Source organism: Scyliorhinus torazame, chromosome 1 (genome assembly GCF_047496885.1).
Source record: "Scyliorhinus torazame isolate Kashiwa2021f chromosome 1, sScyTor2.1, whole genome shotgun sequence".
Lineage (NCBI taxonomy): Eukaryota > Metazoa > Chordata > Chondrichthyes > Carcharhiniformes > Scyliorhinidae > Scyliorhinus > Scyliorhinus torazame.
The window spans coordinates 51938369-51953446 of record NC_092707.1 but is presented as its reverse complement, the minus strand read 5'-3'; the positions used below and the strand labels follow the sequence as shown (position 1 = coordinate 51953446).

At 47.0% G+C, this 15078-nt stretch overlaps 1 protein-coding gene across 2 annotated transcripts in view; it reads left to right on the top strand.

The window, feature by feature from the left end:
* Window positions 1–15078, top strand: part of rasal1a (RAS protein activator like 1a (GAP1 like)) — a 386120-nt gene that overhangs the window by 142489 nt on the left and 228553 nt on the right. For both annotated transcript variants that reach the window (XM_072492394.1, XM_072492310.1), the window contains exon 7: window positions 308–448. In XM_072492394.1, coding sequence (XP_072348495.1) covers window positions 308–448 — 141 coding nt within the window. The remainder of the gene's footprint in view (window positions 1–307; window positions 449–15078) is intronic.

Below are 15078 nucleotides of genomic sequence, written 5' to 3'. Positions count from 1 at the left end.
ACTGAATGATTGGCAGGCAATTTAAGGGGCAGTTGTGAGTTGACTGCAGTGCTGTAGGCTTGGAGACACATGTAGGCCAGACTGGGTCAGGATGTCCTAAAGGACATTAGTGAACCAGCTGAGTTTTTACAGCAACCTGGTAGCTTCATGGTCACTATTTATTTTTCACTTACGCCCAGCACAAGATTGAACCTACTATTATTTAACTTCGACTTAAAATATCTGCCATTCACTCTGGAAGATTGCATGGTTTGAATTCATTTTTGATCTGTATCCTAAGATTTGATAACTCTTTTTCAAATTCTAGACTATAAAGAAGACTCGATTTCCTCACTGGAATGAAGTGTTTGAGTTTGAACTGGAGGATGGTTTGCCAACAGAAGGAATGTCATTCACTGTGGAAGTTTGGGACTGGGATATGGTGGGAAAGAATGATTTTCTCGGAAAGGTGAGTTGCCGCCATTTAACCTCGCAGCGAAATCCAAGCTGCTTAAATGTTCATGTCTTGACGTCAGCAGAATACTGAAATGGGGAATGAGTAGTGGCCACACATTGGAATTGTGTACTTTTAAAACAAACAACTGGCTGGAAAATAGGTCAAGGCAACAAGGTGATGGGGTTAGCTGTGTCCACAAGTTTTAGAAATATTCCGTTACTTCATTCCCTATGGTCTGTTTCCAAACAGTGTGTGAATCGTGAGATATCAACAGTATCCTTGTAAAGGTGTGTCAGCTGTGGCACAGTTGGTAGCACACTGGTATCTGAACCACCATGTTCTGGGTTCGAGCCTACTCCTGGACTTGACAACTAGATGCAAGGCTGATGGTCCAGCGCAGTGCTGCTGGAAATGAAAAATGAAAACGAAAATTGCTTATTGTCACAAGTAGGCTTCAAATGACGTTACTGTGAAAAGCCTCTAGTCGCCACATTCCGGCGCCTGTTCGGGGAGGCCGGTACGGGAATTGAACCGTGCTGCTGGCCTGCCTTGGTCTGCTTTAAAAGCCAGCTCTTTAGCCCTCTTCTAAACCAGCCCCAAGGTGCTGTCTTTCAGATGTGATGTTAAACTGAGCTCCCATCTGCTTTAGTGACTATAAAATATTCCCTGCCACTATTTCAAAGAAGAGCAGGGCTGGTGTCCTGGCCAATTCCTGGACTCAATCAACATCCCAGAAAACAGATGATCTGTTCATTGCTGTTTGTAGGAGTTTTCTCAGTGCATATTTGCCGCTTAGTTCCCTACATTACAACGGTGACTACACTTTAAAATGTACTCCAATGACTGTAAAAATCTTTAAAATGTCCGGTGGTTATGAAAAGTGAATAATAAACTCAAGTTTTTCTCTTTATATAAATGTTAATCTGGAAATTTTCTCACATAGTATAATCTTGCATCATTGACTTTGTCTATATATGTGTTTGTGGAACCCACCTCTTCATTCACCTGAGGAAGGAGCTGCGCTCTGAAAGCTAGTGATTTGAAACAAACCAGTTGGACTTTAACCCGGTGTTGTAAGACTTCTTACTGTGCCCACTCCAGTCCAATGCTGACATCTCCACATCATAGATATTTTCTGTGGCGGGGAGACAAGGCCGGTGTGTTCATAATGCGGACAAACAGGTTGAGCATCAATCTGCAAATTGTTCCAACACAAGCTAATGGCAGATGTTAGGGAAGAGTTTCCTGGTCAGCCATGTGATGGAAAGGAAGTTGGAGCTTTTACCCTCACTGTTCATAGCACCAGGCTACTCCATGCATGTAAAAGAGTATGGATGCGACCTTGAGAATGCACTCGCCGTCCAGGGATCGGTGGCGCGGGAGAAGCTCTCGCGAGAATCGGGGAATGCGAGGGGAGAGATTGCATTTACCGATTTTCTTCGCCAGCAATGTCACGAGATTCACACCCACAAAGAGCATGAACCTCACTTTAATACATTAGAATGGAGTTATGTGGTATTAGCGACCCCGTCACATGATCTTCCCCCTTAATGAATATTCATACCTCGCCAACTTTTTATAACAGTTTTGTCCAGGAGTGAGGAAGTTGAGGGGATTCCTCCAGGGCGTTGGGGGGGGGGGGGGGGGGGGGGGGGGGACTGCCCCCGGCACGTGGTGCTGCTGTCGGATTGGAATTGCTAGGTTGGTAGAGTGCCAGCCGAGCAGTGCTAACCTGACAGTGCCAACCTGTGCCAAGTGCAGGGCCTGGAGGGAACCCATGAGAAGGGGGAATTAATGTGTGGTGCGGGGAAGGGCCAACTATATTTCCACGGTGTCTGTGAGGGGTTCAATGTCGGTCGTGGATGTGAGTGGTGAAGGGAGCAGAAGGCCTTCCAGGATTGTCCGGGGAGGTGGAGAAGCTCCCAATACCTCCATGACATGGGTTGGGGGTGCCGTTAGGCTGTAACACTGATCGAGGCACCATTTAAAGATGTCGCCCCAATCTCTTAGGAGCGCTGGTTCCTGGCTCTATGAGACCATGTCCCACCAGAGTGATAGCGTAAATCACACCCATGCTTTTTCTTTCTCTAAGAGGCTCAGGATTCCACGAGAAAACTGGTGTATGCAACTGGAGAGTTACACACCAGTGTTCTGTCTAAGCCTGATACTGCCAAAGTCTGGTAAGTTTCCGCCCATCGTTGTCAGAGTAACATAAGCTGCTTGGGGAGCCAATTGGTTCAGTTGGGTGGATGACAATATAGGTCTGATTGGTGCTAACAGCACAATGTTCAATCCCAGTTCAGGCCTGGGGTGGATTCAGGACCTGTCTCCTTGCCCTACCCTTGGTGTAAATCGCTGCACTGTGGGTTGGTCCTGGTTTCAGGCAGAGAACTGAAGAAGATGAGGGGAAGCATGCCCAGTGAGGTCTAGAAATATGTTACAACTTGAGTCATTGCTGCAATGTATTGAATATTGTTTGCGTCTCACAAAGTTGTGGTAACAGACACCTGTTAGAGAGACACGCCATAGCCAGTCTCTCTTGCGTTAGCTGATATACACGATATCAGTAAGAATGGTTGAAATTCTTCTTATTTTTAGGAAAAATAACATTTGCCAATTATTTAAAGAAATACACCTGCATATTCTGTTTCTGGATATTGTTAATACAATTATATTTTCACTTATAAAAATCACTTATAAATTATAAAATCACTTATGTGAGCATTGCTGGCTAGGCCAGCATTTATTACCAATCCCTAATTGTCCTTGAGAACATGGTGGTGAGCTGCCTTCTTGAACCGCCCTATTAATACAAACTATATATAGTGTATTAAAAAGTTTTAAAAATATGTGACTAGTTCATCTGTGGTTTTATTTATGAACTCGTACACATGGCCACAACCCATAGGCCCTCAGTCACTTACTCACAATCGCATGCAGATACATGGGTAAACATACACTGAGAATGGACAACACCTAAAAAATACTGCGACGTAGTGCTGTACAATGAATACATACTCCTTTCACTGGCACTTTAATCACTGGCACTTTAATCATTAATGTTAACCAAGAGTGTGTGCCTTGAATGTAACACCAGTCATTGCTGCCTTCCTGAACAATTGGGTGGTGATTCTGAGAACAGACAGATCCAGCAAGATCCACTTCCACACATCTCAATTACTTGGATTTGGCAGGTCTGGCTTTTTAGAAACCCTTGTCCTCTTGTCCTGGAAAAATTCGGGATCCACCAAAAAGAACAACATTGTGAACAAACAGTTACCATGTGTTCTGCTAAATTGACAGTGAGATGAGCAGTGACTGCTAAGCGGTTCAATACAATGGGCTCTCCCGAAACACTCCAGAAGGATACACTCCTGGTGGAGAGGGCGGGATTCTCCGACCCCCCCGCCGGGTCGGAGAATCGCCGGGGGGCGGCGTGAATCCCGCCCCCGCCGGCCGCTGAATTCTCCGGCACCGAAAATTCGGTGGCGGCGGGAACCAGTCAGCGGGCCCCCCCCCCATGCGATTCTCCGGCCCGCGATGGGCCGAAGTCCCGCTGCTGTCATGCCAGTATCGCCGGCGTGAATCAAACTACCTACCTTACCGGCGGGACTCGCGGCGTGGGCGGGCTCCGTGGTCCTGGGGGGGGGCGCGGGGGGATCTGGCCCCGGGGTTGCCCCCACGGTGGCCCACGATCGGGGCCCACCGATTCGCGGGCGGGCCTGTTCCGTGGGGGCACTCTTTTCCTTCTACCTCGGCCACAGCCTCCACAATGGCCGATGCAGAAGTGACAACCCCCACTGCGCATGCGCGGGGATGACGTCAGCAGCCGCTGACGCTCCTGAGCATGCGGACTTCCGCCGCCCGACGCAGTCCCTTCGGTCCCGGCTGGCGTGGCGCCAAAGGCCTTTCCCGCCAGCCGGTGGCGCGCCAACTACTCCGGCGCGGGCCTAGCCCCTCAACAAAGAACAAAGAACAAAGAAATGTACAGCACAGGAACAGGCCCTTCGGCCCTCCAAGCCCGTGCCGACCATACTGCCCGACTAAACTACAATCTTCTACACTTCCTGGGTCCGTATCCTTCTATTCCCATCCTATTCATATATTTGTCAAGATGCCCCTTAAATGTCCCTATCGTCCCTGCTTCCACTACCTCCTCCGGTAGTGAGTTCCAGGCACCCACTACCCTCTGCGTGAAAAACTTGCCTCGTACATCTACTCTAAACTTTGCCCCTCTCACCTTAAACCTATGCCCCCTAGTAATTGACCCCTCTACCCTGGGGAAAAGCCTCTGACTATCCACTCTGTCTATGCCCCTCATAATTTTGTATACCTCTATCAGGTCGCCCCTCAACCTCCTTCGTTCCAGTGAGAACAAACCAAGTTTATTCAATCGCTCCTCATAGCTTATGCCCTCCATACCAGGCAACATTCTGGTAAATCTCTTCTGCACCCTCTCTAAAGCCTCCACATCCTTCTGGTAGTGTGGCGACCAGAATTGAACACTATACTCCAAGTGTGGCCTAACTAAGGTTCTATACAGCTGCAACATGACTTGCCAATTCTTATACTCAATGCCCCGGCCAATGAAGGCAAGCATGCCGTATGCCTTCTTGACTACCTTCTCCACCTGTGTTGCCCCTTTCAATGACCTGTGGACCTGTACTCCTAGATCTCTTTGACTTTCAATACTCTTGAGGGTTCTACCATTCACTGTATATTCCCTACCTGCATTAGCCCTTCCAAAATGCATTACCTCACATTTGTCCGGATTAAACTCCATCTGCCATCTCTCCGCCCAAGTCTCCAGACAATCTAAATCCTGCTGTATCCTCAGACAGTCCTCATCGCTATCCGCAATTCCACCAACCTTTGTGTCGTCTGCAAACTTACTAATCAGACCAGTTACATTTTCCTCCAAATCATTTATATATATTACAAAGAGCAAAGGTCCCAGCACTGATCCCTGTGGAACACCACTGGTCACAGCCCTCCAATGAGAAAAGCATCCCTCCATTGCTACCCTCTGCCTTCTATGGCCTAGCCAGTTCTGTATCCACCTTGCCAGTTCACCCCTGATCCCGTGTGACTTCACCTTTTGTACTAGTCTACCATGAGGGACCTTGTCAAAGGCCTTACTGAAGTCCATATAGACAACATCTACTGCGCTACCTGCATCAATCATCTTAGTGACCTCCTCGAAAAACTCTATCAAGTTAGTGAGACACGACCTTCCCTTCACAAAACCGTGCTGCCTCTCACTAATACGTCCATTTGCTTCCAAATGGGAGTAGATCCTGTCTCGAAGAATTCTCTCCAGTAATTTCCCTACCACTGAAGTAAGGCTCACCGGCCTGTAGTTCCCGAGATTATCCTTGCTACCCTTCTTAAACAGAGGAACAACATTGGCTATTCTCCAGTCCTCCGGGACATCCCCTGAAGACAGCGAGGATCCAAAGATTTCTGTCTCAAGGTGAGGGCTTGGCCTCTAAAGGTGCGGAGAAATCTGTTAGAGAGACACGCCATAGCCAGTCTCTCTTGCGTTAGCTGATATACACTATATCAGTAAGAATGGTTGAAATTCTTTTTATTTTTAGGAAAAATAACAACATTTGCTGATTATTTAAAGAAATACACCTGCATATTCTGTTTCTGGATATTGTTAATACAATTATATTTTCACTTATAAAAATCACTTATAAATTATAAAATCACTTATGTGAGCATTGCTGGCTAGGCCAGCATTTATTACCAATCCCTAATTGTCCTTGAGAACATGGTGGTGAGCTAAAGGTGCGGAGAAATCCGCACCTTTGGGGCGGCCCGACGCCGGAGTGGTTCCCGACACTCCATCCCACCGGGACCCCCCGTCCCGCCGGGCAGGGGAGAATCCCGGCCCTGAAATCACAAGGCGACCAGAAGGGGGGATTTAAAAAATATATCATAGTTCTGATTCAGTGAAGTGTAGATACATTTAGAAAGAACCGCTACGGTTTTAGCAGTATGTGTAACTCGTGAGCAGATAAAACCACATTCTTACAAATGCAAAAATAATAGTCTCAATGAGAATCCCACATTTGCAGGCACATACATAGATACACATCGATTAACATGTAAGCAAATGCTAAACCACTTGGGTTCAAATTAATAAACAGCAGCGGGTCTGGGTGAATTTCACCAGTTTAGATAAATATATTTCTGCAGGGATTGGGTGGAGCAGTGTTTAGCAAACTACTCTTTCACCTCTGGGAATAAAATCAGGATCCAGCTCAGATCAATGGAATAAACAAGCATAGAAGGTGTAAGAAACAAAGGGTGGGACTCTCTGCCCCCCCCCCCCCCCCCCAGCCACGTGTTTCTTGGCAAAGCGTCGTTCACTGGCAGCGGGATTCTCTGTTCCCATTGAATTCTCATTGAAGCCACCCCACCCTGCCAGGAAACACGCAGGCAGGGTTGCACTTCCGGCAGGGCCAAAGAATCCCAGCACCAGCGAATGGACGGAGATTTCCGGCCGAAGTCTAGAATATAGTGTAAAATTCCTGGTGACAAGTTTCCAGATGCGATGCAAGGTGCGAGGGGGGAAATGGGGGGGGGGGGGGGGTGGGGGTGGGGGGGGGTAGAATTGTGATCTTGATTAAGGAAATGATGACAGCTGTGAGGAGGGAAATGTGATCGGTTGTTCAGACCTGTTTCGGGTGGGGGGGTGTATTCTGCTCTAAGTGTAGATACAGTATAAATGCTTTATGATTTCACAGAGGAACTCCAGCCTATTGTTGGAGCAGAGCTGACAGAGCTCATTTCTACGCCTGAACAGTATCATGTTCATATTCCCTTTGTGTAATCGTGAATAGTAACTGAGGGTAATTTGGCAAAAGGCAAATGGAATGGGTATACCCAAGGTACCAATAAGCGGCGTGGAGGCGAGGAACCTCCAACTCGGAGGTGGATATACCCTAAGGTAATAGTAGAAAGGGAAAATTCTTAATTTCCTTAATTCAGTCAGTGTGATTTTCGCGGGATGCCTTTCACCTAAATGATCTGTGCAAGGCCGAGGAAAGTTGTATTGATTGAAAGCTTGCCTTACTGGAGCAAGTGTGTAAGTCTATACATGCAAAGTCTTGTAACCACTGTGAATCTGGAGTTATTCAGTCTGGAGGATCTATTACAACAGCTGCAATATAAGAAATAGATATTTTTTGATGATAATTAAGAGGATTAAGAGGCCTTTTATGTGGTGTTGGGTGCTCTGGTGCACAGATGAGCCAACACAGTTGTATGTGGTACAACTCTATTTTATTTTAACTCTTATAATACAGTTCGTTCTGGATACTCTGCACGTGCTGTCTCCCTGAGTGTGTTTGGTGGCAGATGTGTCCTGGTCCTCCTCTGCAGCTAATACTGACCACCGGGGGTCGTGTCTGTGCTTTTATATCTTTCTGTCATTGGTTGTGGTGTTGTGTGTTCTGATTTGTCTGTTGGTGTGTCTATCATGATGTGTGTGTTTGAATATCATGACATCCCCCCTTTTTACAAAGATATGTGCCTACGTGGTTATAAATATAATTGTGTCGTGAGTGCATCTAAGAGTGTGTGTGTGTGTTGTGTACAGCGTGTGTATATGACGTAACTATTTACATGGGGCGATGTCGGGTGCGTCACACTAACAAGGTTGTACCATAACAAAACTTGGATACGAGAGAAAAAAAAAACGTGAACATTGGTCTGGTCAGACGATATCTGGAACAATAAACAACAACAGGTTATAATACAGAAGTGTTTGACTTTTTGAACGTATGAACAGCGTTATAAGTCCAGTCTAATGGGTGACCGCCTCAAGAATGGGCTGGTCCTCAAGCCGGTTCAGCTGTGGAGATTTGGGGTCACACTGGTTCACCTTGGACTGTTGGGAGGTGATGCTGTTGCCGAAGTCTCTACTTTACCATTTGTTGTACTTCGTGCAGTGCTTGGTTTTTTCATTCGTGCAAATATAACATTCAACATCTTTGTTAGTGGTGCCTTGGCTGTGGTTTGGTTCTGGTGGCGATGGAAGGGGCATGATCCGTGGCATCTCCACGAAGTCATCCTTGGGAACCAGTGGGGGATCCGGCGTGTGCGTACGGTTCAGTTGCGAGCGTGGAAGGCGGCGCAAAGCTCGCTGATTGCGCCTACGCACCAATCCATCCGCCCTGCATGCCAGGAACAAGGTGGAGTCTTTTTTCTTTTTATGTTTGTGGTGGACGGCATCTTGTAGCCGATGGGTCGTTGCCATCGAAGTAGCACCATCACTAATATCATGCAAGGCGATGACTGTGCCAGATGTGGAAGTTGGCCGAGACCGTGCACGCTGGTTCCGGCCACCTGCTGTGCCGGAAGGGCGACTCCGCAGAGAAACGTCGAAGCATGTCGCCTTGGAGAGAGAATTGTTGCTCGCATCAACGTCTGGCGATGGCGCGAATTGGTGTGTCCATCTTGGACCGCCGGTGCTGGTTGCCACTGCCGACCCAGTGGGACTGCCACGCGATCCATTCCCTGTCGCCGTGGCGGATCCAATGTTTCTATCGACATTGTACTATTTTCCAAAGAACATTCCGTTTCACTTTTCTTCTCAGGTACCTCATATGTATCTTTGTCTAATGTACATGCCTTCATGGTCTCTGGGTCTGATTTTGCTGGGACTGGCATGGTCACAGTCTCTCTTTTACTGTTCTCAATTGCCCACATTATACTCCCCATACATAACTGCTTAATCACTGGGGTTAGTGTGGTACAATGGATAATCGGGTCGACCTTATCTGCATCTTCACCATTAGTGGAAAGCACACTTGGTTCACTTGAAACTGCTGTGGGTTTTAAATTCGTTATCTGGCTACTCGATGTCGGTGTCCTCAGGATTCTTGCTCCAATGTTCTGCTCATTTATCAGTGGAGTGTGTATAGGTTCAATGCAATTAATGTTCCCCTCAAGGTTTGAAGAGTCATTACTGACTAACTGCTGGTCTCCGAAGTTGGGATTTTGCGGCGTTGTGTTGAAGGGAGACATTTGTCCCTGCTGTAGATATGATTCAGGTTGTGTTATTTCCATTACCTGAGGATCAATGTCTTGTCCATTTTTTCGATCCGTACTAAAACACTGGCAATTCTCAGTCTGCTCCTTGCAAGTTAAACATTCAATAAATTTCTTTAGCAAATCCTCAGCATCCTTCTGTGGCCGTGCAGCATTATTAATCTCTGTTCGGCTATAATGATCCTGAAGGTCAGCGCATAAACCTTTTTTCTTCGGGCTTGGACGAGGCGATTCCTTTGGCTTGTCTTCAGTTGGGCTTGAACAGTCATCAGCGCTGTGCCCTTCATTGTAGCATGAGAGACCTTCATTGTCATGCTGCTGTGTAGTGGAGCATGGTAGGCTGTTATAGCCTTCTTGCTGTTCACGTGAGCATGGCAGACTTGCATCATCTACCGCTGGTTGGTCAGGAGAGGTTGCTAGACCCTCATGGTCTTGTTCCTGCAAGGACTGCACATTGGAGTCTTGCGTTTCTGCAATTGTGGAGTCTGTCCACGAGCTTGCTGTGGAGGCTTGTGACACTGGAGTCACTTCTGGTTCATGCGAGGACTGCGCTCTGGAGTCTTGCATGTCTTCTTTCATAGAGTCGGGAACGTTGAGCGGGACGTGGACCACGCTCTGTGTGGCAGCAGGGCGCTCTCCGTGTGCTTGCACCGCTCCCTGTCTGTTAATGTCAGGCTGCAGCATCATCCGGTACTGATAAGTTGGAACGTCATATCTGCTGGATTGAAGATCCTCAAATCCGAAAAATGAATCCGCATCTGCGTCGGATTCAATGTGGGGGCCGCCAATGTGCAACACGAAAGGTTCGTCCGAGTCATAGTCATATAGGACCACGGAGCTATCATTGGGCTCGCGAGGTCCGGAAACACTGTAAAGATCGTCATCGAAGTATTCGAGGTCGGAATCATCGGCTTGTGCGTAGGTAACTGCTTGTCGGAGGGTTCTTCAGAGGTCAAATTCATCTCCTGGGTCAATTTGCGGCACTGTGCTGTCATTCCAGGTGAGGGAAGGTTGTTTTACAGCTTTAACAGATTTTTGTTTTTTTGATTTGGGACGTTTCCCTTTTAAATTGGATTTGGGACGTTTCCCCTTTAAATTGGTGCAGTCTGGGGCCTCTAACATCCTGACGCTCGGTATGTAGCACGTAGGAAGCGACTGCGCATGCTCAGATCGCTGTTCCTTTACCGATGGCCGTTTTCTTGACTGCGCATGCGCAGCATCTCGCGCATGCGCAAACGATACTTCCGGTTCTGCGCACTGCTCGCGCAACTGTGCTAGCGTGATACCTTTAGCAAGATGGCCGCCGACCTCGACCCAGCCCTCTCTCAGGCCCGGGATTTCGGCCTCTGGGAATTCGGGCTCCGGGATCCCAGCCACGAGGTGAGTACTGCAGCTTTTCTTACCTTTATTTGCCGATTGGATTGCGTTTTCTTCACAGTACTTGGAGAATTTGTCCAGGACTGCCTGGTAATCGTGCCTTTGCTGCCTCCTGAAGAACCTGAACCTTGTGAATATTTCTCTTGCCCTTGCACCGGCGATGGTGAGGAGAAATTCAATTTTTTCGCTATCATCCAGGTCTTGGAGTTCAGCTGCCACCAGGAACAATTCGAACCATTGCCGGAATCGCCGCCAGTTTTCGCGGAGATCGCCGTAGCACTGGAGCGGCTGCGGAACCGGGAGCTCTATCATTTTGCCTGGGCACTGCTGGTTGTCTCTGTACACTGAGGTATGCCGGCAGGTATCGATCCACTCCTGTACCATGTGGTGTTGGGTGCTCTGGTGCACAGATGAGCCAACACAGTTGTATGTGGTACAACTCTATTTTATTTTAACTCTTATAATACAGTTCGTTCTGGATACTCTGCACGTGCTGTCTCCCTGAGTGTGTTTGGTGGCAGATGTGTCCTGGTCCTCCTCTGCAGCTAATACTGACCACCGGGGGTCGTGTCTGTGCTTTTATATCTTTCTGTCATTGGTTGTGGTGTTGTGTGTTCTGATTTGTCTGTTGGTGTGTCTATCATGATGTGTGTGTTTGAATATCATGACATTTTATTTAAAGGTTATTCAGGAATAAGTTAGAATAATAAATAGGAAGGAAAAAGCCTTAGGTTGTCAAAGTAACCCTCTCAGCATCTAGCTGACATGATTAACTTCTTGTTATATTATCAACAAAAGAGCAAGATTGCATGCAGCAGTCAATCTGTGATTATGAAAGATCAATGTGATGTTAGATCTTTCTTACGAATTAAGTGGTTTTGATAACAGTCTCTGAGGCATGTTTCATGAGGATTTACAAAAAGAAACCACTGCTGCAACCAAAAGATTTCAGTATCAATGGGATTGCTTCGAACTCAACATCCCAATGTGTGCTGTCAATTTCAGACCCTTGAAATCGCCACCTTGTTCAGCCAGTAGCATTTCGGATCCCCACCAAAAGGTATTCTCTGTCATATTGCCTGCGTCACTGCTCCCTACAAGTGCCTCATGCAGCAAAGAATAGATTAAAGCCTACTCCACATGCACCAGACCATTATTTTAAATTACAGTTCGCACAGGCGAACAGTCTGTACGCCCACATACACCCGCATCCTATAAAGCTAATCATCTCAGTCTCTGCTGGAGTTTAGAATTTTTATGCATCCCCTATGTCAGCAGTCTATTTTCACAGGGCAGGTAGATTTTCATTTTCATAAAGCGCTTCCAAATGGGAAGTTTCTCTGTTAGATTGGAAAGATGAAAATACGCAAGTTGAAATTTGCGGGAAAAATGAATTCATGATTTGTCTGCTGAAATTATGTTTCTTACAGCAGATCATATTCAATTCTCTTATATTATATTTTGTTCCGACAGCAAACAGAGAACTGTTTTCAGTCAACCCGAGTACACTAATGGACACTGCGCACTCCTGTGGCAGAGTTGGCCTGAACACCGCCAATTCTGCACTTGACGTTCCATGGGCTGGATTCTCCGATTTTGAGGCTATGTCCGGAGGAAGTGTCTAGTTTTACGCCGTAAAAATCGGCGACCCCAGTACCGACCCTCCGACCAGTGAGGGGCTAGCAGCTGCACCACGTAAAACACACAGGGCGGGATTCTCCATTGCCCGACGCCGATATCGTAATCGCTGATCGGGCGGAGAATCCCTGTTCATGACCGAATCGGGGGCGGCGTCCGTTTTCGGATGCTCCACCCCCTCCAAACCAGAGTAATCGAGGAGTATGCTGCACACCGCTTGGACCGTCTCAGGGCGTTACCTGAAGGCCCTCCCCCGATGCTCCGCCCCTGAAGGGCCAAGTTTCCTGCGCTGCCACAGTCGGGGGAGAGCCATGCCGCTGGCTGGGGGGCTTCTGCGAGGGCTGGAAGGACTGGTGGAGGGTGGCCCTGGGGTGGCGAGGGAGTGTCCAGGGGGGGCACTATCTGGCAGTTCGGGTCCGCGCGCACCAGGACCATGTTGTATGATGCAACTGTTGCAGATTTAAAATTTTCAAATTATGCCCTGCACACCCATTTCTAGGTTATTGATAAAGATCAACAAAAGCAGTGGACCTGTGGGGAACATCACTGTATACCTTCCTCCAGTCTGAAAAACACCATGCGGCAGTACTCTCAGTTTCCTGTCACTCAGCCTAACTTGGAACCACTGCTGCCAGACTCCCTTATTTCAACTTTGTTGGCAAGCCGATTATGTGGCATTTTATAAAATGCCTTTTGGACGTCCAGGTCACATCAGCCATATCATCTGCATTACGCTCATCACCTATCTCTTTTGCCTCAGCAATGAACTCAAGATGGTTCAACAGGCTTTGTTGTAAATGTGGGTTTCCCTTCATTAATCTACACTTGTCCCAGTGACCCATAATTTTGTCTCAGCTTACTGTTTCCAAAAGCTTTCCAAATACTGATTTTAAACTGATTGCTCTGTAATTGCCAGGTTTCACCCTGCACCCTTTTCTGAACAAGGGTGGACCAATTGCCATTCTCCAGCCTGATGGCTGCCCCACCCACTTGCATCTAAGGACGATTTGAATATTATAGCCAATGGCTCTTCAATTTCTACTCTTACTTCCATCAACATTCTTGGATGAATCCCATTTGGTCCTGGTGACTTATCAAATGTATGTATAGTTGATCAATGACATCCTTGACTTTGCACCAGCAAGGCACCATAGCATCTTAGAATCATGTTTACAGCTACTGAAATATCTGTTGCCCTCCCCCGCCAACTATAGAATTCCCTATCACTTATTGCTTTCCCAATCTTCTCCTCGCCACTACAGTTGATCCACTTATGATGCCGTGGCGGTAGATCTAGCTGCGTTCCTCTTCAACCGTGCCTGTCATTAGTATTTAGAACTGAAGACCGGTTAGAGTGTGAGATGCATTCAGGGGACACCTGCACCACCTGTCTGGTCCACCCTGGCTCTCTGGAGTGGGTGCTTCTCTAGCGGTCTCCCATTCCCTCTCTGTCGGATGACTCATTAGTGATAGGGTGACCACCTTTGCAATGCACTCTCCACGAAGCTCGCCTCCTTGTGAATTCACCACAGCTCCAGCCCCAAAAGCTCCAGCTGACAACATTTCATGCACATTTGCTGATGCAGAGCATGGGAAGCATACTGGAGTTTCCATGTGGTACAGGATATACATTCCACAATGTGTAACCTGAGGAGCCCTGCCATCCTACTGTTTATTGGAATATTGACTAAGTTGACAGAAATAAACTTAAGACAAAAACAAAACTTTCCAGCTGCACTGATATCACTTCAGGTCTCTCTCCCTGATGCTCGCGCTCCTTTACCTCAAATCAAATGCTATAAATACCAAACATACAAGCAGTGGTCTAAAAATAGTCTATACAGTTGATTTAAGGGTCTCAACTTGTGCTGCTCTTGCCTCTGCGCTTATTCAGGTGTTACCTTTTAGATTTTTCCTGTGTTTGATTCACTCCACATATTTGCCCTCCAATCTTCCATTGTTCTATTTAAATCCTCGCTCTCCTTCAACTCCTCGACATTGTAAAACAGCTCTGGTTTTAAACTCAACCTTAGGCTTCTCTATCAAGGTACGTCTGCAGTGCAAGATGCAGACTGGAATAGGTGATGTTGGCAGAGGAGGAACAAACATGAATTCAAGAATGTGCAACAGTAACTGATGATGGAATGTTGGGTGACAGCAATTCTCCTTAATAAGACTGGGCTTCATCTGGAACAGCAGGACATGCTTTATAATGTTGTGCAGTGTGCCATATTCATGCAACTCATATTGATTCTTTCTTCTTCACGCCGTGCATTATGAAATGTCTGGATTGGAATAAGTTGCAGGAAACAAATCAAATTTTGAGACAAAGGCAGTGCATTTTAATTAGTCCAAGGTGACCTCTTCGAGAGACCAGCTTTTGTAACCTCCACGCAATAATCTTCTGAAGGTCATTCAGAGCAAGCACCTTTTAAGGATGTGTAGTACCCATTTTTAAAATGTAAATTAAGCTGCTATCAAACTTTGCTCCACTGCAAGGATGTACCAGCCAAACGCATCAAGAGTTAAAATGTTATTTTGGGAATATTTTTACACTGCATATT